The 25,335-nt window shown below is 43.8% G+C and overlaps 1 protein-coding gene across 2 annotated transcripts in view; it reads left to right on the forward strand.

Moving 5' to 3' along the window:
- The first annotated feature begins 15,222 nt into the window (after positions 1-15,222).
- Positions 15,223-25,335, forward strand: part of LOC126278419 (icarapin-like) — a 48,545-nt gene continuing 38,432 nt past the window's right edge. The window contains exon 1 of one of the 2 annotated variants that reach the window (XM_049978530.1): positions 15,223-15,742. In XM_049978530.1, the coding sequence (XP_049834487.1) occupies positions 15,676-15,742 (67 nt within the window). In that variant the 5' untranslated portion in view covers positions 15,223-15,675. The remainder of the gene's footprint in view (positions 15,743-25,335) is intronic. The other variant, XM_049978529.1, reaches the window with a different exon arrangement.

Here is a 25,335-nt window from a genome sequence, read left to right on the forward strand (position 1 = left end):
AATACAAGAGTCTTAAAAGTAAATTTGCCACGAAACGCTTTAATGAGCCACCCTGATGTGATACTTGATTGCTCACAACTGTGGTGTGAGCGCGAGCTACCTCGCACGAGCAGCTGTGCTGAACAGCTGGACTTCTTAGTCTGCCTGCAGCAAGAGCCCCAAGCTCCGTGCAAGTGTCTCTCAGTGTACAAAGTCACTCTGTGAAAGTGTTCCAACCCCGCAGGAACTCGGACACCAACAACCAAGAACATGTAGTGTGAACGGCACACTTTACTGTGATCTGCTGCACCAACACGTAATCCCTGCTCTACGGGAGAGACGGGCTTTCGACTCAGCTGTTTTGATGCACTACGGACCACTACTTCACATTGTTCATGAGGTCGCTAGGTTATCCCGTAACACATTCGGAGGAAACCGAATCATTGGCCGGCAGTTCGAAACTCTGTGGCCTCCAAGATCACAGTTACGAACAACTTAAATTGGAAGGAACACATAGAAAATGTTGTGGGGAAGGCTAACCAAAGACTGCGTTTTATTGGCAGGACACTTAGAAAACGTAACAGACCTACTAAGGAGACTGCCTACACTACGCTTGTCCGTCCTCTTTTAGGAAACTGCTGCGCGGTGTGGGATCCTTGCCAGATAGGACTGACGCAGTACATCGAAAAAGTTCAAAGAAGGGCAGCACTCTTTGTATTATCGTGAAATATAGGAGAGACTGTCAGTGAAATGATACAGGATTTGGGCTGGACATCATTAAAAGAAAGGCGTTTTTCGTTGCGACGGAATGTTCTCACGAAATTTCGATCACCAACTTTCTCCTCAGAATGCGAAAATATTATGTTGACACTGACCTACATAGGGAGTAAACGATCACCACGATAAAATAAGGGATATCAAACCTCGTACGGAAAGTTGTAGGTGTTGGTTCTTTCCGCGCGCTATACGAGATTGTAATAATAGAGAATTGTGAAGATGGTTCGATGAACCCTCTGCCAGGCACTTAAATGTGATTTGCAGAGTATGCATGTAGATGTAGATTCCAACACTTGTGATTTCTGACTATGTGGTTTATCAGAATGACAGTAACACTCGTTGGAGGTGGAAGTTGAGGGGAGGGGGGGGGGGGGGGGTAGCAAACATCTCACCTCAGATGTTTCGGGAATCTCTAGTGCAGTTCCAGGTTACAGATAACCGTCACACCGAGCAGTGTTTGTAATATGGAACGTTAGCGATTAACAAATGCTACTCTCTCATGTGGAAATTACAAGGCCCAGTCACATTAATGCAATCACCTGTCAAAAGCCCGTTAACCACCTACCGCGCTTGAAGAGACTCAGTGAGGTTCTGGAAGCTGCCGACAGGGAAGTCAACCCATGCCGACTCCAGCAACGTGGCCAGTTGCCCTAGGTTTCTCGGTTGAGGATCGATGGCGCCAACAGCTTAATTGAGGAGGTTCCACAGGTTCTCAATTGGGTTTGGTGGTCGGGAGGGTACGGTAGACTCACGCTGGTGCGCTTAGAGTCACGCACGTTCAACGCCAGCTGTGTGACACGTTGCATTGTCCTGCTGGTAGGTACCATTATTCCGAGGAGAAAGAAACTGCATGCAGGAGTGGACATGGTCCCTAAGGGTAGATGCACACATGTGCGCCTTCCAGAAAAACGAGAACACCCAGAGAATGTCACGAAAACATTCCCCATACCATAAGTCTCCCTTCTCCGACCTGGACCCTTCCAACGATGGTTGCAGAGCCGCACCGCCAAAGGCCGTATGTCCGATGGAGCATAAAAAATGTGTAGTGTTGCGTGGCTTTATGCTTAATTACAGACTTACTATTTTATCAGTTGATTTGTTTTCACCACGAAACGCCCACTGTTTACGTTCTTCTTCGTTGCTGAGCGATGTATCACTTTTCGTTCTGACGCCGCAACTCTTCCTTTCCTATATCTTTACTACTTTTTATCTATATAAATGATGAACTACTGGTTTTGCCGTTTAACAACTTTTTAATAACTTTGGAAGTATTACAGGCATCGGGTCCCACCTAATGTGTCACCCGCCTGTACGTTTTACATGAACCGTTCAAGGCTCCATCGATCAGTTTACAAAGCGAAAGAACATCTCTTCCTTTGACGTTGTCCAACAATGACCTAGGAAGCTCGAAGCCCTCGCGGGCCAGGCTCTTCCATGGCTCGCGGTAATTTGCAGCATTCGTTTTATTCCTTGCCCACTTGCCGCTACGTCGAAATTTCGTGGTGATCGTTGGACAACGTCTTCCACGTTATCTACAACATAAACAAACTTTCTTCCCACAGTATTTCTGAAAACTCCAAAACAAACTTAAAGAACATAATAATAATAACTGTTCTTACAAATATTCGTATAAATCTTGGTCGATTTAATGAGGGGTGGGACAGGCCTAAGCCTTGTGACGCCACACACGATTCGTATGAAAAGGCTACCTGTCGACTTTCATTGGGCGTCCAGTTGCGGCACTGGCGCGCAAATTCCAGCTTTCGTCGCCGATGAACAGCGGCCAGCATGGGTGCAAGAAGTAGACGACTTCTGTAGAGACCAATGTACAGCAACGTTCGCAGAACTACCGTTGAGAAGATAGTGTTGGAAGCCTCTTGGTTCAATCTGAGCGGTCAGTTGCTCAACAGTTTCACGTCTCTTCTCCCTCATGCATCTCCGCAGCCGTCGTTCACCCCTGTCATCTGTGGCCTGTAGTGCACCACAGCTGTCCCTGCGCCGATTTTGGATAGCGCCGTTTTGCCAGGCACGGTATACTTTAACCAAGGAGGCACGCGAACAATTTCAGACTTAGCCGTTACGGAAATGCTTCCACCGTTGGCCCAAAAGCCAAGTTACGCCAGATAAGTCGCTCCGTTTCCGCATTACGACAGCGACTGCACTGTTTTCCGCGTCCCCCGACACGCTTTATATATCCTCTACTGCTAGTGTTGCCACCCACCCGTCTGTGAGTGATTATTACGCATGTACATTAATGTGACTGAACCGTCTCTAAGCAAAAAAATGGCTCTGAGCACTATGGGACTTAACATCTATGGTCATCAGTCCCCTAGAAATTAGAACTACTTAAACCTAACTAACCTAAGGACAACACACAACACCCAGCCATCACGAGGCAGAGAAAATCCCTGACCCCGCCGGGAATCGAAGCCGGGAACCCGGGCGCGGGAAGCGAGAACGCTACCGCACGACCACGGGATGTGGGCCGTCTCTAAGCCATTGCTCATATACCGGATGAGAGTGTATGCAGGTGCCCACATTCTTTTGCTACGACAGTGTCGTCTGAACCAAACAATGTGCAAGTTTTGCAGTGCAATTTCAATCTTTAATCAGTTTCTCATATTACAGAACAGTTAGCAATTCGCCTTTTATGTTTGGTGTGTTACAGTGAAGCTATTTTCCTGCAGATACTGAATGATAAGAGCCATGTTCTCCTGTTTACTGTCGGTATATACTAACAACAGGCCTTCATCGCTTTTACCAGAAGCAAACGTTTTCTGAACCGTGTACTAGCGACCCGGCCCAGCTTCACACGGGTAGCGAAGTGTCTATGGACGAGTAGCCGTAGCTGTAAAAAGTTTTATACACAATCATTGCTGGTGAATCAATCTACCTGTTAGTGAAAATCGTTTCAAAACCCCTACAGCAGTCCCTGAGATTAGCCACGACACACAGACTGGTAAACGCGGCGGGGAACTTTAATCTACACTGGAGCGCCAAAGGAGCTGATATAGGCATGCCGCCAGTCGATGTGGCCGAGCGGTTCTAGGCGCTTCAGTCTGGAACCGCGCGACCGCTACGGTCGCAGGTTCGAATCCTGTATGTGTCTGATGTCAAAAAAAATAGTTCAAATGGCTCTGAGCACTATGGGACTCAACTTCTGAGATCATCAGTCCCCTAGATCTTAGAACTACTTAAATCTAACTAACATAAGGACAACACAGACATCCATGCCCGAGGCAGGATTCGAACCTGCGACAGTAGCGGTCGCGCGGTTTCAGACTGTAGCGCCTAGAACCGCTCGGCCACTCCGGCCGGCTCTGTGTGATGTCCTTAGGTTAGTTAGATTTCAGTAGTTCTAAGTTTTAGGGGGACTAGTGACCTCCGATGTTAAGTCCCATAGTGCTCAGAGCCATTTGAACCATTTTGTAGGCATGCCTATTCAAATACAGAGGTATGTAAACAGGCAGAACACGGCGCTGCGGTCGGTAACGTCTATATAAGACAACAAGTGTCTGGCGCAGTTGTTAGATCGGTTACTGCTGCTGCAATGACAAGTTATCAAGATTCAAGTGAGTTTGAAAGTGGTGCTATAGACGGCAAACGAGCGATGGGACACAGCATCTTCGAGGTAGCAATGAAGTGGGGATTTTCCCGTACGACCATTTCACGAGTCTACCGTGAATATCATGAATCCGGTAAAACGTCAAATCTCCGACATCGCTGCGGCCGGTGTGAACATTGATGACACATACCACTCTAAATCGCCAGCCCTCGCATGTCACGGACACAGTTGTTTTGCAGAGAAATAAAATAGGGAAACTTACTTACTGGAAGAGCTTCGCATGTATTGGTAATAGCATTTGCTTTCGTGTTGCTAACTTCTGAAGATGATATTTTAGGGGGAAAAAACGCTTTACGAGCATCAGATGGTGTTGATAGAAGGAAGACTAAGTTTTTTTAAAGTCCTGTCGACCACGATGCCGTGAGAGACGGGGCACAAATCCAGATTGGGGAACAATGAAGAAGGAAAGTGACAGTATCCTTTAAGCCATTTAGAGAAACTATAGGAACGTAAAAGCGGATAGCCGGACGGGGATTTGACTAGTTCTATCACTGTGCCACCTCGCTCGGTAACTGGCGTGGAGTGTCTCTGGTAAATTAACATAGGTTTCAAAACTAAGTTTCCATTGTAAAGAAAAGTTTGCAATTAGTTTGTAACAATAGCTTTGACTTATGGCAGCGGGACGTGGAGTTTTAGTGCAAAAACCATTCATAAACTTAGAATTGCTCAGCCAGCAATATAGAGATGTGTGTTAGGAACTACTAAAAGAGACAGGAAAACAAACGAATAGATCAGGATACGATCAGGAGTAGAAGATGTACTTATGATAGTAATGAAAATGAACAGAAGGTGAGTTGGATATGCAGCCAGGCAAATGTATGGTAGACGGACCAAGGAAGTTCTTTGCTGGATTTCATAGATAAGAACATATTACGTCGATGGGCTAGTATAAGTTTTGTAGATGGTATCAGAAAGCAAGCAAACATGACATGGATGCGTACAGCTGAAGAGCGGAATGTGCAAAAACCATACAGCCAAATGCCTGACGGAGGTGACGATGATTTTGATGATGACGATAATGCTGATGGTGGTGGCGATGAGCATGATGATGATGACGCCTCCGATGACGGTGGCAATCATGTTGATAATGATGATGACGACGCCGTCGCCGCCGCCAACGATGACGATAATGATGATGATGATGATGATTAAAAGAAAATATAGTAAGGCAACCACTGCAAATGTGGGAAGTTCCGGGCGAACAACTGATTTTTCAGCCTACGAAACGATAAAATTCGTGTTAGCGGTCCATCATTATGACTTGTGTGAGTGAACTCGTAGTAGGTATGTCGTATGAACAGACACTACCAAAGTTCAAGACGCTGGCTTTGTTGAGTCCAGACCAGAAACGCGCGAGACGGGGAATTTAAGAACGTATGGCGACGTAGTATGACTATAGACAGTGTTTGGACCCGTTATTATACTGGGAAGATAGAAAACAGAGAGTTGGTGGAGTTGAATGTGCATCGTTCTATCACCGAGGAATATCATGGCAGCGTTTCTAAAGAATTCACAAACTACTCGTAAAAAAATAAAAATAAATGAATCGTGTTCGCAACGTTAAAGCCCTCGGTAACTATCAAACGTGTTTGTCAAATTCTCTCTTCTCTATCATTTCTTGTCAAACAAGCTCGGAGAAGTACCAACGAAGTATTGCCGTTTAATTTCACTTTTGAAGCAGTCGTTGTCCGTGTCGCGAAGTATTTTAACACTAATGGAAATGGCTCCCAATGTCGACAAAGCAATTCTTGCACTGAGTTTAGCACAATGTATAAAGAAGAAAAAGAAAACAAGTTGCTGGTCCAGAGAATCACTGAAAAGGAGACAAATATATACCCACGAAAATTTGCAGAGGGAATATTACTCCAGGAACCTGATGATTACACCAACTTTTTCCGGATGGACAGTAAAAAAAAAAAAAAAAAAAAAAAAATTCAAATGGCTCTGGGCACTATGTGACTTAACATCTGAGGTCATCAGTTGCCTAGAATTTAGAACTACTTAAACCTAACCAACCTAAGGACATCACACTCATCCATGCCCGAGGCAGGATTCGAACCTGAGACCGTAGCAGTAGCGCGCTTCCGGACTAAAGCGCCTAGAGCCGCTTGGCCACAGCGGCCGGCGATGGACAGTCCAACTTTTGAAAACTTGTCTGTTGATACTTCGCTTTCACATTGGACAAGAAGCCACATCTATGCGAAAATTTATACTCTTCTACCTGGCCCTCTAATGACAGTCCATTAAAACACCACAACCTGGGAATATATACGTCGTCCATGGAAAAGCCGGAGAATTTTTTTTTTATTTTATTGCGTCCCGGCTTGTATGTTGCACGTAGTACATTGATTTTCTTCTTTTAACGTCTTCCTGCGTAATATATGCTGCGAAAGGTGCAGCACCTCTATCATTTTGATAACTGCGTGCATTAGTTTGTTTTTATACTTGATCGTAATTTTCACAGTTCTGAAATGTGAAGATGCAGTGGGATACATTGTAATAAAACTCTTTTAATGACTGGCGCTTATCTTATACGTAGCACTTTCTCCCTTATTTCTCGATAATACAATCTGAGGTGCCCGTCTTTGATCTTTTCGATGTCCTCCGTCAACCCTATCTGATGCAGGTCCCACACCGTACAGAAATAGTTCAGTCTCTTTAGTATAGCTGTTGCATTTTCTGCTTGTTCTGCCAGTAAGTCACAGTCTTTGATTTGCTTTCCCACAGTATTATCTATGTGATCGTTCCAGTTTATATTATTCGTTAATGCCTAAGAAGTGAGTTGTATAGACAGCCTTCAGATTTGCATGATTTGTCGTGGAACCGAAATTTAGTGGATTTCTTTTAGTACTTCACACTTTCCATTATTTAGAGTCAATTGCCACTTTTCGCACCATACAGATATCATGTCTAAAGCATTTTGCTATTGATGTTGATCATCTGATGACTTTAAATGACGGTAAATGACAGCATCATGTGCAAACACATAAGAGGATTGCTCACATTCTCTCCTATGTCGTTGATACAGCTCAGGAACAGCAGAGGGCCTATGACACTTCCTTGTGGAACGCTAGTTATTATTTCTGTTTTCATTGAAGACTTTCCGTCAGTTACTATGAACTGTGACATTTCTGACAGGAACTCACGAATCCAGTCACAGAATTGAGGCCATAGGCACGCAATTTGATTAGAAGTCGCTTGTGAGAAACAGTGTCAAATGCCTTCTGGAAATCTAAAAGTATGGACTCAATGTGACACCTCCTGTCAGTGATACTTGCTTCGTGGGAATAAAGAGCTAGTTGTGTTTCAGAAGAACGATATTTTCTCGATCTCTGTTGGCTGTTTTGTCAATAAATCGTTTTCTTCGAGGTAATTCATGTTGTTCGAACACAGTACGTTAGTGATATGGGTCTGCAATTCGGTGGCTTACTCCTACTTCCTTTTTTGGGTATTGCTGTGACCTTCTCCACTTCCATTCTTTAGATACGAATCTTTCGACGAGCGAGCAGTTGTATATGATTACTAAGTATGGAGCTTTTGTATGAACGTACTCTGAAAGGAACTTAACTTGTATACAATCTGTACGAGTGTCATCCCTTTATTAAGCGATTTAAGTTGCTTTACTTCTCCGAGAATACCTACTTCTAAGTTACTCATGATGCAGTTGTTCTTGTTTCGAATTCTGTAATATTTATTTCGACTTCTTTGCCAAAGGAATTTCGTAAAATCTTGTTTAATAACTCTGCTTTAATGGCACTGTCGCGAGTAACATCATCATTGTTATCGCGTAGTGAAGTTACTGATTGCGTCTTGGCGCGGTGTGCTTAACATACGACCAGAACCCCTTTGGGTTTTCTGCCAGATATCGAATCAAGGTTTCGTCCTGGAAACCATTGAAAGCACCTAGCATTGAAGTTCGCGCTAAATTTAGAGTTTCTGTACAACTTCGCCAATCTTGGGCCTTTTGAGTTCTTTTAAATTTGGCACTCTTTTTGCGTTGTTTCTGCAACAGTGTTCTGACCTTTTTTTGTAAACCATGAAGGATCGATACCTTCTCTTAATTTATTTGGTCTGTATATTTTAATCGCCATCGATACCATTTCTTTGAATTTAAACCACATCTGGTCTAGACTCACATGGTCAGATTGGAAGGAGTGGAGACTGTCTTTTAGGAAAGCATCAAGAGGATTTTTTCTGTTTTTTTTTTAATAGGTATTTGATTAAAGCTTTTTTGTGTTATGGTAGAATATTTGTTGATTAAGTGTCGTACCAGAATTTTTCTTTCGTGAACTGAGTGTTATGATGATCTTTGAAGATGAATGTCTCGGAGGAAAAAAGTAGTATAATCGATTACGATGAATTACACTAAGGAGAATGAGGATTTGATATTTCGCCGACATCAGGGTCTTTTTAGACGGAGAACCAACTCAGATAGAACTGGTTGAGCGCTGAAGCCACGCACTACCTTCTCGAAGTTGCTAAAAAAGAATGCACGCAGGCGCAATCTTCCACAAACCACACAAAAGAATCACCTACTACGAGATCAGACAACCGTGAAGGCCAGTGGTGCAATGCGACATGCGTGCGTCCCTTAGGCCGATTCACCGATGAGGTAACTCAGCTTTAAGAAACGCTCTTGCGGGTGCTAGCGCAATGGAGCTACGTCTTGTAGAAAAATGAAGTTTTTGGCATGTTGTCGCAATTGCGAAACAACCCGTATCTCCAACATGTTCAGGTATGTTAACAACGGAACGAGGGAGCGACCTAGAAGCACAAAGAGTACCCCCGCGGCTGAGTTACGAACCGGATCTTACAACTTGCACCAAGATAAACTTTTAGAATCGATGCATAAGTTAAAAGTCACCCCAAATTTTTATCTTCACTCACACAGGAGATAGTCTTGTGATATCTGATGTATCTTCTTGAGGCAGCCTGTATTATGTATTGTTCTAATAAACAGCCGGAAAAATAGCAACACCAAAAAAAATTAATATAGAATAATGAAATTTCCAGAATGCATTTGTCTAGATAATATATTTAAGAGATTAACATTGCACGATTTCGGGTTAATGTAAGCGCGAGATAAGCCATTGCAAACGTGAACTGCTGGCACATTAATAGCCGGTGTAACCGCCAGAATGTTGAATGCAAGCATGCAAACGTGCACTATGGAGGGGGAAAAGAATGGATGCCTTCCTTCCTTGATGTGTTGGTCAAAAGGAAGACTGATGGTACATTGGGACATTCTGTTTATAGGAAGCCTACCCACACTGACTTGTATCTGCGAGCTGATAGTTGTTGCATCCAGCTCAGCGTGAAGGATTACTTCGCACCTTGGTTCACAGGGCCCACGTTATCTCAGACCCTGAAAGTTTGGCACCTGAGCTATCACATCTCGAAGTAACCTTTCGTCAGAATGGTTATAGTGAGAGGCAGATCAAACGTGCGTTGCGCCATCAGCTTTCTGTGCAACGGGTGAGTGACGAAAGCAACGAAGTGCCACCTAAGTCTACGGCCTTTTTGCCATGCAGAGGAAGCATTTCCAACAGGATTGGCCGTATTTTGCGGAAATATGATGTGAAATGTGTTTTTCGACCACGTTCTAAGATTAAGGCCCTGTTGGCGTCCGTAAAAGATGATATTGGTTTGCGTAAGGCTCGGGTCTATCGTATTCCTTACAGTTGTGGCATGTCATATATTGGTCAGACAATCAGGACTGTGAAAGACCGCTCTATTGAACATAAGCGTCACAGACGGTTACAACATCCGAGCAAATCCGCTATTGTAGAACATTGCCTTGACACCGGTCATCCTATGGAATACAACAACACGGAGATTCTGGCTTGCACGTCCAGCTATTGGGATAGTGTTATTAAAGAAGCTGTTGAAATCAAACTATCAAGCAACCTTATTAACAGAGATAGTGGATTTTGTTTAAATGGTGCTTGGAATCCGGCTCTGTCTCTCGTCAAAAAAACCGAGGGACAGAATTAGTGTTACCTCACCTGTTGAATAATAGCAACTATCGATATTTCTGATGTTGGTTATCTTTATTTCTGTTGACATTTGTTCTGTGTGTGGTGTCTTCCTTGTTTCTCCTCTGTGAACCGAGGTATTAAATTTCCTTGGACATTTGTTCTTCCTTGCATTTGTGCCTTGAGAATGGCAGGGTGTGCTCCTGTCGAAATATCGGCGGTGTTCGACGACGTCACCCGGCAGCAAACCCATAAGTTATTTGTGCATGCATTGTAGTGGAACAAGTGCTGCATGTCAGTTTGTAGGATAGAGTTTCATACCTGTTGCACTTGGTCGGTCAGTGTAGGGACTGTTAATGCTGCTTGTGGATAACGCTGGTGTTGGCGTCGGATGATGTCCCATATGTGCTCGATCGGAGACAGATTTGGTGATAGAGCCGGACAAAGTAATATGTCGACGCTCTGTAGCGCATATTGGGTTACAACAGCCGTATGTGGGCGAGCGTCGGATGATGTCCCATATGTGCTCGATCGGAGACAGATTTGGTGATAGAGCAGGACAAAGTAATATGTCGACGCTCTGTAGCGCATATTGGGTTACAACAGCCGTATGTGGGCGAGCGTTACCGTGTTAGAAAACACCCTCTGGAATGCTCTTCATGACTGGCAGCGCAACAGGTCGACTCGTCAGAGACCATAACTCCAGTGTGTCTAACATGCGGACAGGCCCTCAACTGGCCTCCTTCTAACCAACACACAGCCATCACTGGCACCGAAGCAGAACCAGCTCTCATCAGAAAATACAACCGATCTCCACCATGCCCTCCAATTAGCTCTCGCTTGACACCACTTAAGTCGAAAATGGTGGTGGTTTGGGATCAGTGGAATGCACCTTACAGGGCGTCAGGCTCAGAGCTGTCCTTAAGTAACCGATTTGTAACAGTTCGTTGTGTCACTGTGGCGCCAACTGCTGCTCAATTTGCTGCTGCAGATGCAGTACGATGCGCCAGCCCCATAAGCCCAAGACGATGATACTCGTTCTTGGTAGTGCCGCTTGGCCATCCGGAGCCAGGTCCGTACATTCCCGTGACCGCCGCTGCCAACAATCATGTACAGTGACTACGGTACATTCCCGCTCAGTCTTGAATAAAACGTTCTCGTTTTTCCAGCCGCTTCAATTCAAATAAAATGCTCGAGCTTCCGATGGCCATCTCCGCCATCGTCGTCAGGAGTTCACTGACTGCCGGGGCTGTTACGGTCTCTCGCTTATATAGGCATGATGACATCATCAGCAGCCAATCAGATCGATCCAATGTGGCGCGCGCGCATAAGTCGACCCGGGCAGCTCGTGGCAGCAGCGGTGAGGCGCCAGAGGGAGGCGCCACGTTTGAAACTGCCGCTCCCGCGTCGTGCATCTGTCTCTGCTTTTTTTCGATGTCCAACGCCCGTCCCCATGCCCTGCTGACTGTGTATCTCTGGTCTCTGTTGAAACTGTTTCTGTTTAAGCGAATCTCGGCCTCTTCCTTTATAACGGAGTCCTAATATGTAAAAGCATGAGCCAGCATATTTTTATTTTCGAACTGTATCTTATGTCCGTTTTCTAGGCAATGCTCCGCTATGGCCGACTTGTCAAGCCCCCTTTGTTTTATATGGCGCTTGTGCCCAGTACAACGCTCCGCAACCGTGCGAATTGTCTGTCCAATGTACATGCTGCCACATTCACAGGGTACACCATACACACCGGACAATCGGAGAGCAATGTCGTCCTTAACAGGGCGCAACATATCTCGTATCTTGGGGGCGTGCCGGAACACTGGTTTTAGCCCATGTTTCTGCACCAGGCGTCCTAACTTACTGCTAGTTGCTCCACAGTGTGGCAGGAATACAGTCTGTTTGCCCTCTTCTTCTGATTCACCGGCTGTCTTTTGTCGGCGGCCCTTGAAAGCGTTTGCGATGTCTTTTTTGCTATATCCATTTTGCCCGAAAACACGTTTTAAGTTCTGCAATTCAGACTGTGGGTGGTCGTCGTCAGAGATAATCTTTGCTCTATGAACCAACGTGTTAAGGACAGCTTTCTTGTGTACAGGGTGGAGGAAACTATTGGCGTTCAAGTACCGATCAGTGTGTGTAGGTTTCCGATTCACTGAGTGACCAAGCTGGCCTCCTGCCTTCCGCTCAAGCAAAACATCCAAGAATGGTAGCTTGCCGTGCTTCTCCATCTCGACTGTAAATTTAATGTTGGGATGGACACCATTCATATGATCAACGAACTGCTGTAGTGTATCTTAGCCATGACGCCATAACAAGGAGGTGTCATCAACGTATCGTAGAAAGCAAGATGGCCGCAATGTCGCAGTTTGCCGAGCCTGCTCCTCAAAGTGCTTCATGAAGAAATTTGCGACTGCTGGAGACAGTGGTGATCCCATGGCTGTGCCGTCCGTCATCTCATAATATTCGTCGCAGTACAAAAAGTACGTTGTCGTTAGGACGTGATGGAACAACTTAATGATTCCAGATGGAAACTGTTGGGCCAAAAGATCCAGCGTATCTTGTATTGGCACCCTCGTAAAAAGTGACACGGCGTCCAGGTTAACCATTAGGCCGTTTGGGCCTATCTTCATTCTCTTGAGTGTCTCAACACCTCGCAGCCCTGGCAGTCAGTGAACTCCTGACGACGATGGCGGAGATGGCCATCGAAAGCTCGAGCATTTTATTTGAATTGACGCGGCTGGAAAACCGAGAACGTTTTATTCATGTATGCCGTCGCGAAAGACTCCGAGGACACCCTGCTCAGTCTTTCTGCAATATCGCAGAAGAACATCCAGCTTCTCGTAGATTTACTCAGTCTGGTATTTATCGTGGCGTCTTTGTCGCCTTAAGGGCATTCTTGACTAACATCAACACACCAGGTCTCATAGGTAGTTAATGCTCACGACCGTTACAGCGCGCATTTAAAGCAAACCTGATTTGCATCTTCGCAGTGGCGCTACTGCTGCCACTTATGTGACTGGCTGTAGGAATCAGCATGAGTTTAGAAAAAGACGATCGTGTGAAACCCAGCTCGAGCTACTCCACGAGACTCAGAGGGCCACAGAAACGAGTTCCCAGGTGGATGCCATGTTTCTTGACTTCCGCAAGGCGTTCGATACAGTTCCCCACAGTCGCTTAATGAACAAAGTAAGCGCATATGGACTATCAGACCAATTGTGTGGTTGGATTGAAGAATTCCTAGATAATAGAATGCAGCATGTCATTCTCAATGGAGAGAAGTATTCCAAAGTAAGAGTGATTTCAGGTGTGCCGCAGGGGAGTGTCGTAGGATCGTTGCTATTCACAATATATATAAATGACCTTATGGATAAAATCGGAAGTTCACTGAGGCTTTTTGCGGATGATGCTGTGGTATATCGAGAGGTTGTAACAATGGAAAATTGTACTGAAAAGCAGGAGGATCTGCAGCGAATTGACACATGGTGCAGGGAATGGCAATTGAATCTCAATGTAGACATGTGTAATGTGCTGCGAACACATAGAAAGAAAGTCTCTTATCATTTAGCTACAATATAGTAGGTCAGAAACTGGAAGCAGTTAATTCCATAAATTATTTGGGAGTAGGCATTAGGAGTGATTTAAAATGGAATGATCATATAAAGGTGATCGTCGGTAAAGCAGATGCCAGACTTAGATTCGTTGGAAGAATCCTAAGGAAATGCAATCCGAAAACAAAGGAAGTAGGTTACAGTACACTTGTTGGCCCACTGCTTGAATACTGCTCACCAATGTGGGATCCGTACCAGATAGGGTTGGTAGAAGAGATAGAGAAGATCCAGCGGAGAGCAGCGCGCTTCGTTACAGGATAATTTTACGGAGATGATAGATAAACACCAGTAGAAGACTCTGCAGGAGAGACGCTCAGAAGCTCGGTACGAGCTTTTGTTGAGACCATGCCTTCACCGTGGAGTCAAGCAGTATATTGCTCCCTCCTACGTATATCTCGCGAAGAGACCATGAGGATAAAATCAGAGAGATTAGAGCCCACACAGAGGCATACCGACATCCCTCTTTCCACGAACTATACGAGACTGGAATAGAAGGGAGAACCGACAGAGGTACTGAAGGTACCCTCCACCACACACCGTCAGGTGGCTCGCGGAGTATGGATGTAGATGTAGATGTAATTTGCAATATACAGCATCTCTCAGATGAAACACACCTACCAACTTCTTTTATGTTACACAATTCCTTCTTGGTGTTGCGATTTTATTTCTGTCAGTGTATTGTATCGTTCAAAACCATTGTGTGTGTGTGTGTGTGTGTGTGTGTGTGTTTGTGTGTGTGTGTGTGGATGGCTGAATGGGATCAGCCGAAAGCCATTCAAAATAAATAAATAAGAAAATGTCGTAAGCCAGAGACGTACCTGAAAGAAAACTGCTCTAGGTCATAGAAAAACAGCCTGGTAGTTCTTTTCGTTGACAGGCTGTAACTGCTGAAATAGTGTCTTACTTATTTCAAAACAAATCAAAAAATATCCTCTTTTGAACAGTGTTCAGAGAGTAAAATACTAATGTGAATTTAATTTCTGTTTTTGCGTTTCTTGATGCGAATAAGTCATTGAATTCTCATAAGCTTTCGACATTAACAACAAAGATGTCACAGGCTTTCTTTTCTGCCTCTCAAGTGTTCTCTCCGCCTGTAGTGTTGCTTCGCCAGGCAAATCGCGCTCCAGATCTAAAAGAGCGCGGTCGTACGTGTAGCCAGCATTTCTGCCTGCGGTAATGTATTTGCTCAATTCGCTGGAAGATTAGCGTCACTTGGAGACTCGGTGCGAAACTGATTCATATGCACTTCGTGAAGCAGCGGGACGTTGTCGACCTACCTTAAATAGACTAGTAAACGAACGCTTGAGACGCGCCAACTTCGTGGTCATGAACGCGCGTTTATGCGCTTTCTCAGTAGCGCAAGACAGAACAGAAGACCGTCACCATCAAACTGAGGCTGTGGTTCTCATAATAAACTCAAAACAACATAATATTCCCGGAAAAGCAGGCACATACGAAGGCGACCTGCCTCCGTATTGACGCCACTGTTTTGAGTCACATGCGTAGGCACGGGTCTGGCGATTGGCTACGGCTGCCGTGACGTACAGCCGCCGGCGCCTCCTATTGGCTGTCGCCCCGCCACGCGCTTCCAAGCCTCAAGCTTTATATTCACCGCCTGAGGCGAAGGACGCGCCAGTACGAGAAAAAGCGCGACTGAGACTCAACATATAACGATTTGCGACCTGTTTTCGCTGGAGTGTGCATCGAGAGCGGACCGAAGATGAAGGCAATCGCACTTGCTCTAGTTTTCGTCTTTGCGGTGATCGCCGCGACCAACGCCTTCCCGAGTGAGTATCGCTCTCATTTCGAATTTGGACCTAAGTTTGTTAGTATTACTGGGCTCAGTTGTAAACATTTATCGAGGAACTACTAATGTACGACTCGCTCATTCATACTCGCTCCCGAAGTTCATCGTTATAAGTGCATCCGTATCTCGCTCGGAGCTGCCCCTGGAACCGTCGTGACAGAAATTGCGCCCTTTAAAGTTATAGTTATGTTTTCCGCAATCTGATATGTTTCCGAAGTTTATTATGTTTACTATTTCTAAAGAGCCCTTGCTGTTACTATCAAACGTTACTACTCCTACTTCGTGATCATATAGTAGTATATTTTTGGAGAAAGAAAATGTGAGTTAGTGCAGCACTTCAAAAAATTTCTGAATGCATGAAAAAATCACTTTTGGGTGTGTCTAATTAGGAATCAGTGTAATAACAAAAAAAAGGTAAGAATTTCCTCGCAAGTATTGGAACTGTTGTGGCAGCAAATAGGAACCACTCTGAAGGACGGAGGAGATACTGCTTTTCATGTGCAATATTTTAATAACAGATATGTAATGGGTTAGTATTAAGATAATTCTCGAAGACTCGAGGTTCTGATAAGGATAATTCATGTTAAGAACGCATGTGAATGGTACGGTATCCATTCAGGCTCGTTACTCTATTGGGTGGTTGTCCGGTGAGAAATGGGATTTGGGTTGGATCAGGTAGATGACTAACTGGCATCTTGCTTTATTGGTACACAGGTTAGCCGAGATTAGGGTCTTTATACGTTGCCTAATCGTTATTTCGAAGTTTTCACATGCTAATTTTACGGAATGCCACTTCTCGGTTATCCATGTAACGAATGCACTTTTTAAACCCTAGCTTTACGTGGTAACTTTAGAGATTAGTATTCGAACAGAGTCCATATTTAAATAACAATGCTCCATTCTGTCGCACATTCATAACAAGTTTACTAGATAAAGATACGTTAGTAAGAGTTCCGCTCAATATTTCGCGTCTGACAAGGCCTCGGAAATATTATTGTTCCTGTATACATTTCCGTTGTTTGTATGTAAGTTTACCATTCTGTACATTGTCATCTCTTAAATGCACGAAGAGATAAGACGTTGAGCCATTGCAAACATTTACGTAAAGTGATAATGAACCAGGCACACAAGAAAATGTTATGGCACTGACGAGGCATTAAAGACAGAACGAACGTTACGCAGTCAACACTTTCAAGGTTGTTACATGTACGTCACTAGACACGATTTTTTTTTAAGCAGTTGTACGTTGTGTGGGCGCTGAATACACTGTTCTGGCTAGTATTCCAGCGACCCATTTCCGACCCTTTCGGAACAGCTGCATCGGCCGCGTTCTTAATAGCGAGTCGGGTCAGATGTACAGAAATAACTCCCGACGCCACCACGGCGATCCGCTTGGAATACCGTTCATTCCTAACAGTTGTTACACAAATAGGCCGTTTGGTCATACTCTGTGTTTGCGACCCGAATACCACCTCGTATGCACGCCTGGCTCACAAACAAAGAGCGGTTACATCCTTACGAGTTGCGTTTGTGTTGCATCGAAGCGAAGTCAGCAAAGCACTATCCCCGTTCTGACGAGTCTACGCGTGACTGTTCTGGAAAACAGTTGCGTCAGGCTCATCAGTGCAATGTGTCGCAACGTTAAATAGGCAGGTGGAGAATGTTACGACACGGAAGACTGGAGGTGTCGAAGTCAAACCGGGCATCTATAAACAAAAATAATCATTTCTACGGTGCTTTCGAATTTTCGACGACTGGTTCAAATGGTTCAAATGGCTCTGAGCACTATGGGACTTAACATCTGAGGTCATCAGTCCCCTATAACTTAAAACTACTTAAACCTAACTAACTTAAGGACATCACACATATCCATGCCCGAGGCAGGATTCGAACCTGCGACCGTAGCAGTCGCGCGGTTCCGGACTAAGCGCCTAGAACGGCTAGACCACCGCGGCCGGCTTTCGATGACTGAAAGAAGACTACGTGGTAGAAATTCCGAAACGGTAGCCAACACTTCTAATGGCCCGTGGAACAGTGAATGGCCGTCAAGAACAGCACTGCACAAAAATAATCGCTAACTTCTGAATGGTTGCGAGACGCTTACTTGGTTGCAAACATGTCTGTACTTACATGTCGTCAGTTTAAAGCGCGTCCGGTGACTCCGCTTTCCTCCAGATTCAGAACGGATCAGTTACTCCTTCTTCTTCCGCAGACTAGTAAATAGTTAGTTCAGTGCGCGTTGTGGAAATACATCATTGTAGCACAATCACCAATTTAGCTTTATGGCAATATATTGTCTATAATCACATATACCTTTAATTCTACTTGTGTAGCCGTATAGCAGTAACAGCAATTCAAGTCCACCACCAAGCTTTTCACAACTGTTTCGTGTATCTCCTCTTGCTTGCACTTGCATGAAGCTCTTTGCGTACAATAATTCTCATTATAAATGCATACTGATTTCAACAAAAGTTTTGATGAGAATTGATCTGATATTGTCGTGGTACTTCAATCAATGTTCAACATGATTTTACATTCCAGTGGGCATTATGGTGAAAACTTGTTTTTATTCATTGGCTTTTGGAGTATAAACATACAGCAATAATAAAAAAGTCAGCGCCTCTATCATAGCTGGTATATCTAACGCTTAAAAAAAAAAAAAAATTCACAGAGCAGATGAAAGCTAAAAACTGTTTTGCTTTGTTGTTACAAACTAACTTAATGTTGCAACAAAGCAAAAGGGATTTCATTTAATGTGACACTGATAATAGTCGCGCGGGATTAGCTGAGCGGTCTGAGGCGCTGCAGTTACGGACTGTGCGGCTCGTCCTGGAGGAGGTTCGAGTCCCTCTCGGGCATGGGTGTGTGTGTTTGTCCTTAGGATAATGTAGGTTAAGTAGTGTGTAAGCTTAGTGGCTGATCACCTTAGCAGTTAAGTCCCACAAGATTTCACACACATTTGAACGCTGATAATAAATATTTTTAGAGACAGCTCACTATCTCAACTGGAGAAGAACTCGACCTTACTTTATTGAAAGAAAATCTTGGTATTTGGGTGAAATGATTTAATAAAATCACAATAAAACAAATACGAGTGGCAAGACACGAATCTGAACCACACTCCTGTCGAATATGATTCCAGTGACTTATCCACTGCGACTCTTCGGTTGGTTGCAGTGCAGAAGCAACTTCGTTAGTGCTTTGTGCTTGTAGAATATTGAATATTGTTTCGCGCATTGTCATACATATGTTCTGTCAAAGATGGACGAAATAATATCAAAGTAATTAAACTGAACGTTCCAAGCAATTACTTCTTCATGCAACTGTACTCAGTTATTGTGTTCTAACTGCAACAATCTCGTTATTTGAAGGTTCAAGATACGTTAAACCCGTTTTAGATAATCGAACCGTTATTCAGCATTCTTAATCATTTCTCTGTAGAACTTCTGAGATACTAACGCCACTGCGTTAAAGAAATGTAAACACAATTAGTTTTTAATTTTTTAGGTCTCCTTATTTCACTCATTTAATATAATAAAAAAACGCCCTCGTTCCGTATCCGCTTACCATAGCGAAGCGAATTAGTAGTAACTCGATCGAATTCGACTGAATGGCTAAAGATCTGTAATTCAGTAGTATTGGGCGTAGGAAGAAACACGTTTAGCATCTCGTAGACAAATGGTTCAAATGGCTCTGACCACTATGGGACTTAACTTCTGAGATCATCAGTCCCCTGGAACTTAGAACTACTTAAAACTAACTAACCTAAGGACATCACACACAATCATGCCCGAGGCAGGATTCGGACCTGCGACCGTAGCGGTGGCGCGGTTCCAGGCTGTAGCGCCTAGAACCGCTCGGCCACTCTGGTCGACATCTCGTAGACAGACGTGTTAGTTAAGATGCAGCACTCCGTCATATTGCACACACACACACACACACACACACACACAAAACGAAGGAACTGCCTATGTTCACCATAAGGACGAGTGGGATTCGACCCTTCCAAATTAAAGTGCGGTACTACTAGCTACATGAGCTTGGGACTCTGTTGCGTGTGGTGGTATCTGAAGTACTGCGACTCCGAAAGAATTTGTGTCTATCTCGGCCATGCTAATGTTTTTCATTTGTTTCGATTAAATCGTATAGCTGTGGCCGTAACGTATTCGCAGTTTGCGAGTAGATTTCATGAGTCAAGGTTGACAGCTCATTAGTTGCCGGCTATGCGATGGCACAATAGTGCTATATATCAAAGAGCTGTTTGCTTTTTTTTCGAATCTGCGGACTATAGACACGTACTGAAGGATAGCTTTGTAGCAACTGCTATAATCACAAAATTTGTATTGATTCAGTGCAGTTGGATAGATAGAGTGACAAGAAGCATTGCAATTGCGTCTGCCTTTGGTTCCTGAATAGAACGGGGATATAAAACATATATTTCTTCCCTTTTTTCCTGTTATTTCCTAATTACTGTCACTCGAAAATATCTGCCGCCGATAACGCCTGGTAACGTGTGCGCTAATGGACAAGTTTAAGATATTGTCAATAGACGGCACTGTTATTTCTGTTAAGGATCTATTGTTTCCTGTACAGACTGTATGAAAAGTCACGCAAATAGAGTGGAGTCCTACCATCATATATATTATTCCTCAAATATGCTTCCCTTTCCTCAGATGTTAAGTCCCATAGTGCTCAGAGCCATTTGACCCACATACATCCCTTTTTCTCAACACATATTAATCGTACAGGGATGAATATCATTAGAAAGATTTCTTAACCTTCTGACGTTGCATACCGATTTTGTGCTAAAACTTACCATTTGTGGAAAGTTTTAACATTAAAGACACTTTTAAGTGTCTCAGGCAAAGGGGCATCACGGAAGCACAGCTCCATACCCATACTTTACGAAACTAAGTTATAAAGCACGAATAAGAGCCTTTGTTTTCATATTATCTTATTACGAATACCATTTTATTTGTGTTAATGTACCTATCAACTGGATAATTTGAATACAGCGTTGTCGTAGACAGAAACCGCGACCACTGCAGTAGTCGATTATCTATGCCCATCGTACAAGTTGACTTTCCTAAGCGAATATACTTACCGTAACGACAAATTTATTTGTCATTGTCGCCTTGAATTGTGATTTACCTATTGCTACTACGGCATAACGTGCTTACTATTACTGAAAATGTTTGTCGATTTGAAGTTATAGGTTATGTGGCCCTACCATAGACCATAGATATAATTTATGGTCTATGGTCTCTGCACGTCGTGCAAGCCAGAACAAACATTTCGAATGCAAAACACATTTTCGGACACGTTGAAATGTATCATAAATTCAAGATTATTATTTAACGTCGTTCGGTTCATTTTCAAAGATACTTTCCATCCATTCCCACAACTATTCTTCGCCCAAATAGTAATTATTTAAAACTATAAAAATGTGAAAGTTTCGCACGGCTCTCCTTAAATGTACTTGGCATTTTCGTCGGAATATCGTATTGAAATAGCCAAATTAGACACGCTAAATGAAGGATTTTGAATAGTTAGCTAAAAGTGAACGCTTGAATATGCAATAATTCTTACTCACTGCAGTAATTGTACATAAACGTTGATTTCCGAAAAGCATTTGACCCAATACTGCATCAAAAGTACAATCATATGGACTATCAAGTGAAATTTGTGACTGGAGAGAGGACTTTTCGGTAGGGAGGACACAGCAAGTTATCTTGGATGGAGAGTTATCGTCAGATGAAGAAATAACTTCGGGTGTGCTCCAGGAAAGTGTGCTGGGACCCTTGCTCTTCAGATTATATATTAATGACCCTGCAGAGACAATATTAAGAATAAAATCAGGCATTTTGCAGATGATGCAGTTATCTACAATGAAGTACCGTGTGAGAGAATCTGCATAAATATTCAGTCAGATGCTGATAAGGTTTCAGCATGGTGCAGAGATTGGCAGCTTGCTCTAAATGTTTAGAAACGTAAAATTTAGCACTTCACAAAACAAAAAAACGTAGTATGCTATGACTACAATATTAATAGGTCACTGTTGGAATCGCACAACTCATACAAACACCAGTATGAAACACTTTGTAGGGATGTGGAATGGTATAGTCGCAGAGGTTCAGTGGTGGGTAAAATAGGTGGTAAGACTTTGGTTTATTTGTAGAATACTGAGGAAGCGCAATCAGTCTACAAAGGAGATTGCTTACAAATGACTCGTGTGTTTGGTTCTGGAATATTGCTCAAGTGTAATGGACCCGTACAAGATAGGACTAGCAGCGGGTATTGAACGTACACAGAGAAGGACAGCGCGAATGGTCACAGGTTTGTTTAATCCGAGGAAGAGTCAAAAGACACTGAAGGAACTGAACTGGAAGACTCCTGAAGACAAATGTAAACTACCCCAAGAAAGTCTGCTAACAAAGTTTCAAGAACCGGCCTTAAATAATTACTCTAGGAATATACTACATGCATTTTTCAAATTATTCAGCACTTCTTTTCCCTTACTTTATATACCGTTTACGCTGCTTGTACACTGCGTGCCAAGAGCTTGTTATGTAGCCTGTAAGACGAGGGATTAATACGTTTTAGTTTAAGGCAAGACGTGGAAGAAGGGTCGATACTTCGAAAGTGAAAGCTCTGAGACGATAACAGTCTGTTCCAGGGAATGATATTTCTAGTTGCGGCAGAGGCACTCAAAGGAGATCGGAATGCGGCATGTCGCGTGAGTCACGCGGTAAAGGCGACGCGAGTGTGAGACGTGTGACCGGGAGGGGAATTCCGTCATAGCCTCCCTGTCGTATTCACAGAGCGAGTGATTCGACGCCGGTGGCATTTCCCGCGGGCTGCTCGCTCGGCCTTCAGAGTCGCACCGGCCGCCTGCCGGTTTTTTGTAAGGTCGCTCTGAGGTCGAATAGACAGGCAGGCACTGGCGTGTTGCGAACTGCAACGGCAGGCAGCGTGGGATTCCAGGTAGCAGCAGCCGATCTGACGGCGCCTGCCATTCCACGTTGTGGAACGACGCGACACGACCCACTACTTCGCGGCTGACGAATGCGGTCGCGTTAAGGGCATCGGCGGTCGTCCTTGCTGATAGAGGCTCCCGTAGAGGTGAAACCTTTCCCGTGTTCCTTTAGCAACCTGGGAGGGACAGACACGACAGATGGTAATCGGAAGAAGGCAAAAGGTCTAGAAACCTCGACGGATATACTGTCGGACTTTCCGCCAGCGGTGTCTGGACGAAGGACAGCCATTACTAGGCAAGAACGGAGGATTAGGTTCTTGAGCAGGACGGGATGGGCAAGTTGTTACTTTTTTTTAAATTTAATTATTTTGGCTTTGGGTTACAAAGACCTTACAGCCAACAACTCTTATAAAGCGCCAAAGAAACATAATCGCAAAAAAGTGAAACAGCTCAAAATTACGAAGTTAGCATGCAGACACACTCTCACAACAGATAAATGCAGACTCTGCAAACAACAAATAGAAACACAAGCGGATGTACAATACTAGCAAATACAGAATACCCCAGAAGACACGACAATGTAGCAAAAATAATACATCAGCAACTTGCCATACAACATAAACTAATAAAACAACACATTCCCACATACAAGTATGCACCACAAAATTACTGGAGTATGATGAATACATATTATATTGAAACAGAACCATTATAACAGATAAAACAACACCACATAACAAACCTGACATCATAGTCACCAATAAAAAGAAGAAATTAACACAACTAATCGAAATATCCATACCCAATACAGCAAATATACAGAAGAAAACAGGAGAAAAAATTGAAAAATACATCCAACTGGCTGAGGAAGTCAAGGACATGTGGCATCAGGATAAAGTTGACATTGTACCAATTATACTATCAACTACAGGAGTCATACCACACAGTATCCACCAGTACATCAACGGAATACAGCTACATCGAAACGTATATACACAACTACAGAAATCTGTAATTATTGATACATTTTCAATTACCCGAAAGTTCATAAATATAATGTAACATATACCACACAGTTAAAAGGAAGTCACTCTTGATCCAAGGTCCGCATCACTTTCCATTTTTAACCAGGCATAACGTCTGAGAAAGGAATATAATAATAATAATAATGAAAGAAATAGCCAACAAAGCAGGCTTAAGAACTTCCGTAGAAAAAACAAAATTTATGACGAATATAAAGAATGCTCCAGAAATCCTAGTAAGAGATGCTGTATAAATAAAGAAGGTTAATAAATTTAAATATTTGGGCGAAATGATTCAAGAAAATGCCTTAGAAAAATTCGCTATAGAAGAGAGTACGTAACATGCAAAGAGCATGTGGTGTAACCAGGAACAATCACAACAAAAGGTCTCTGTCTAAAAATTTTAAAAATAAAGATTTACAACACAGTAGTAAACCCAGAATGTCTCTATACAAGTGAATGTTTAGTAATGCGTTATAAAACGCAAACTTGGGAGTCCTGGTAAGAAGTTATTGTTGTTGATATTTTTAGGGCGCTCTACATTACAGTCATCAGCGCCCGTACCTTGACTGTAGGAGACGTTTGGGACGAGAGCACACACCACGCTGAAGGTCATAATCGTTACTTTAGTATCATAAACACCGAGAAAATACCTTTACGTACTGTATCTTTAGCGTGATGCATGTAGCCGTGTGGTGTCGGTGAGTGTCACGATACAGGTTAACAGTAATTTCATCTACCTGACATTACTGAGGGAAGGAAGCCTACTCTTCTTAAAGAGTCCCGTCTTCATGAAAGACTACAAGTTGTCCCTATTTTAAGAAATGGCGTTGGCAAAGTCTGTTGACCAGAAAGTTAGCGTCTGCACCTTACCGCATTGGAACTGGTTGCCCGCGAATCGTCGCCACACAAGAGCGGGTTTCGGCATTGCCGTGAATCATTTTACCTGCTTTTTTCTCCAGCTCTCCAGGCCTAAGTGTCTTCCTTGTCTTTTGTCGTGATCGTGTAAGAAACAGAGGTCGACAAAGTCACGCTGTTTGGGGCAGAAGCATAGCGACGCGGCAGGGCGTCCTTTTTCCGGCTGTGCTTGCATTACGCCACACGGTGCCCACACGGCCGGCATACGAGATCCGTGTTGTAGTCCTTAGACTCGCTTGGGAACGCAGGTCACGGCATGTCGTCAACGTGACACGCCCCCGTAAGGACTTGCCCGCGGTTTAAAAGGCTCTTGAGGTCCTCCGTTCCTATCTCGCGACTCCGTGACACGCATAGATATAGCATCTTCAGTGCATTGTTAAAACATAACCCCTCGTGAATGGTACGGCGATGCGTCGGTATATCCAGAACCTGTTTCAAGTAATTTGAGCTTCTGTATCAAAACCCCTCGACCATTACCACGGGTTAACCGGAATAATCGTGACGGTGTGCTGCTGACTGCCTTAAGACGGGATGTGACCGATGAACCCAAGGAAGACGAAAAATACAAAACGGGAGACCATATTGTTGTTGCTCAGTGGTCTCGGATGACTGAAATAGTCTCTGTTGATCCATCATGGCAGGCCGCGGTGGGCGAGC

The sequence above is a fragment of the Schistocerca gregaria genome, chromosome 6 (genome assembly GCF_023897955.1).
Source record: "Schistocerca gregaria isolate iqSchGreg1 chromosome 6, iqSchGreg1.2, whole genome shotgun sequence".
Lineage (NCBI taxonomy): Eukaryota > Metazoa > Arthropoda > Insecta > Orthoptera > Acrididae > Schistocerca > Schistocerca gregaria.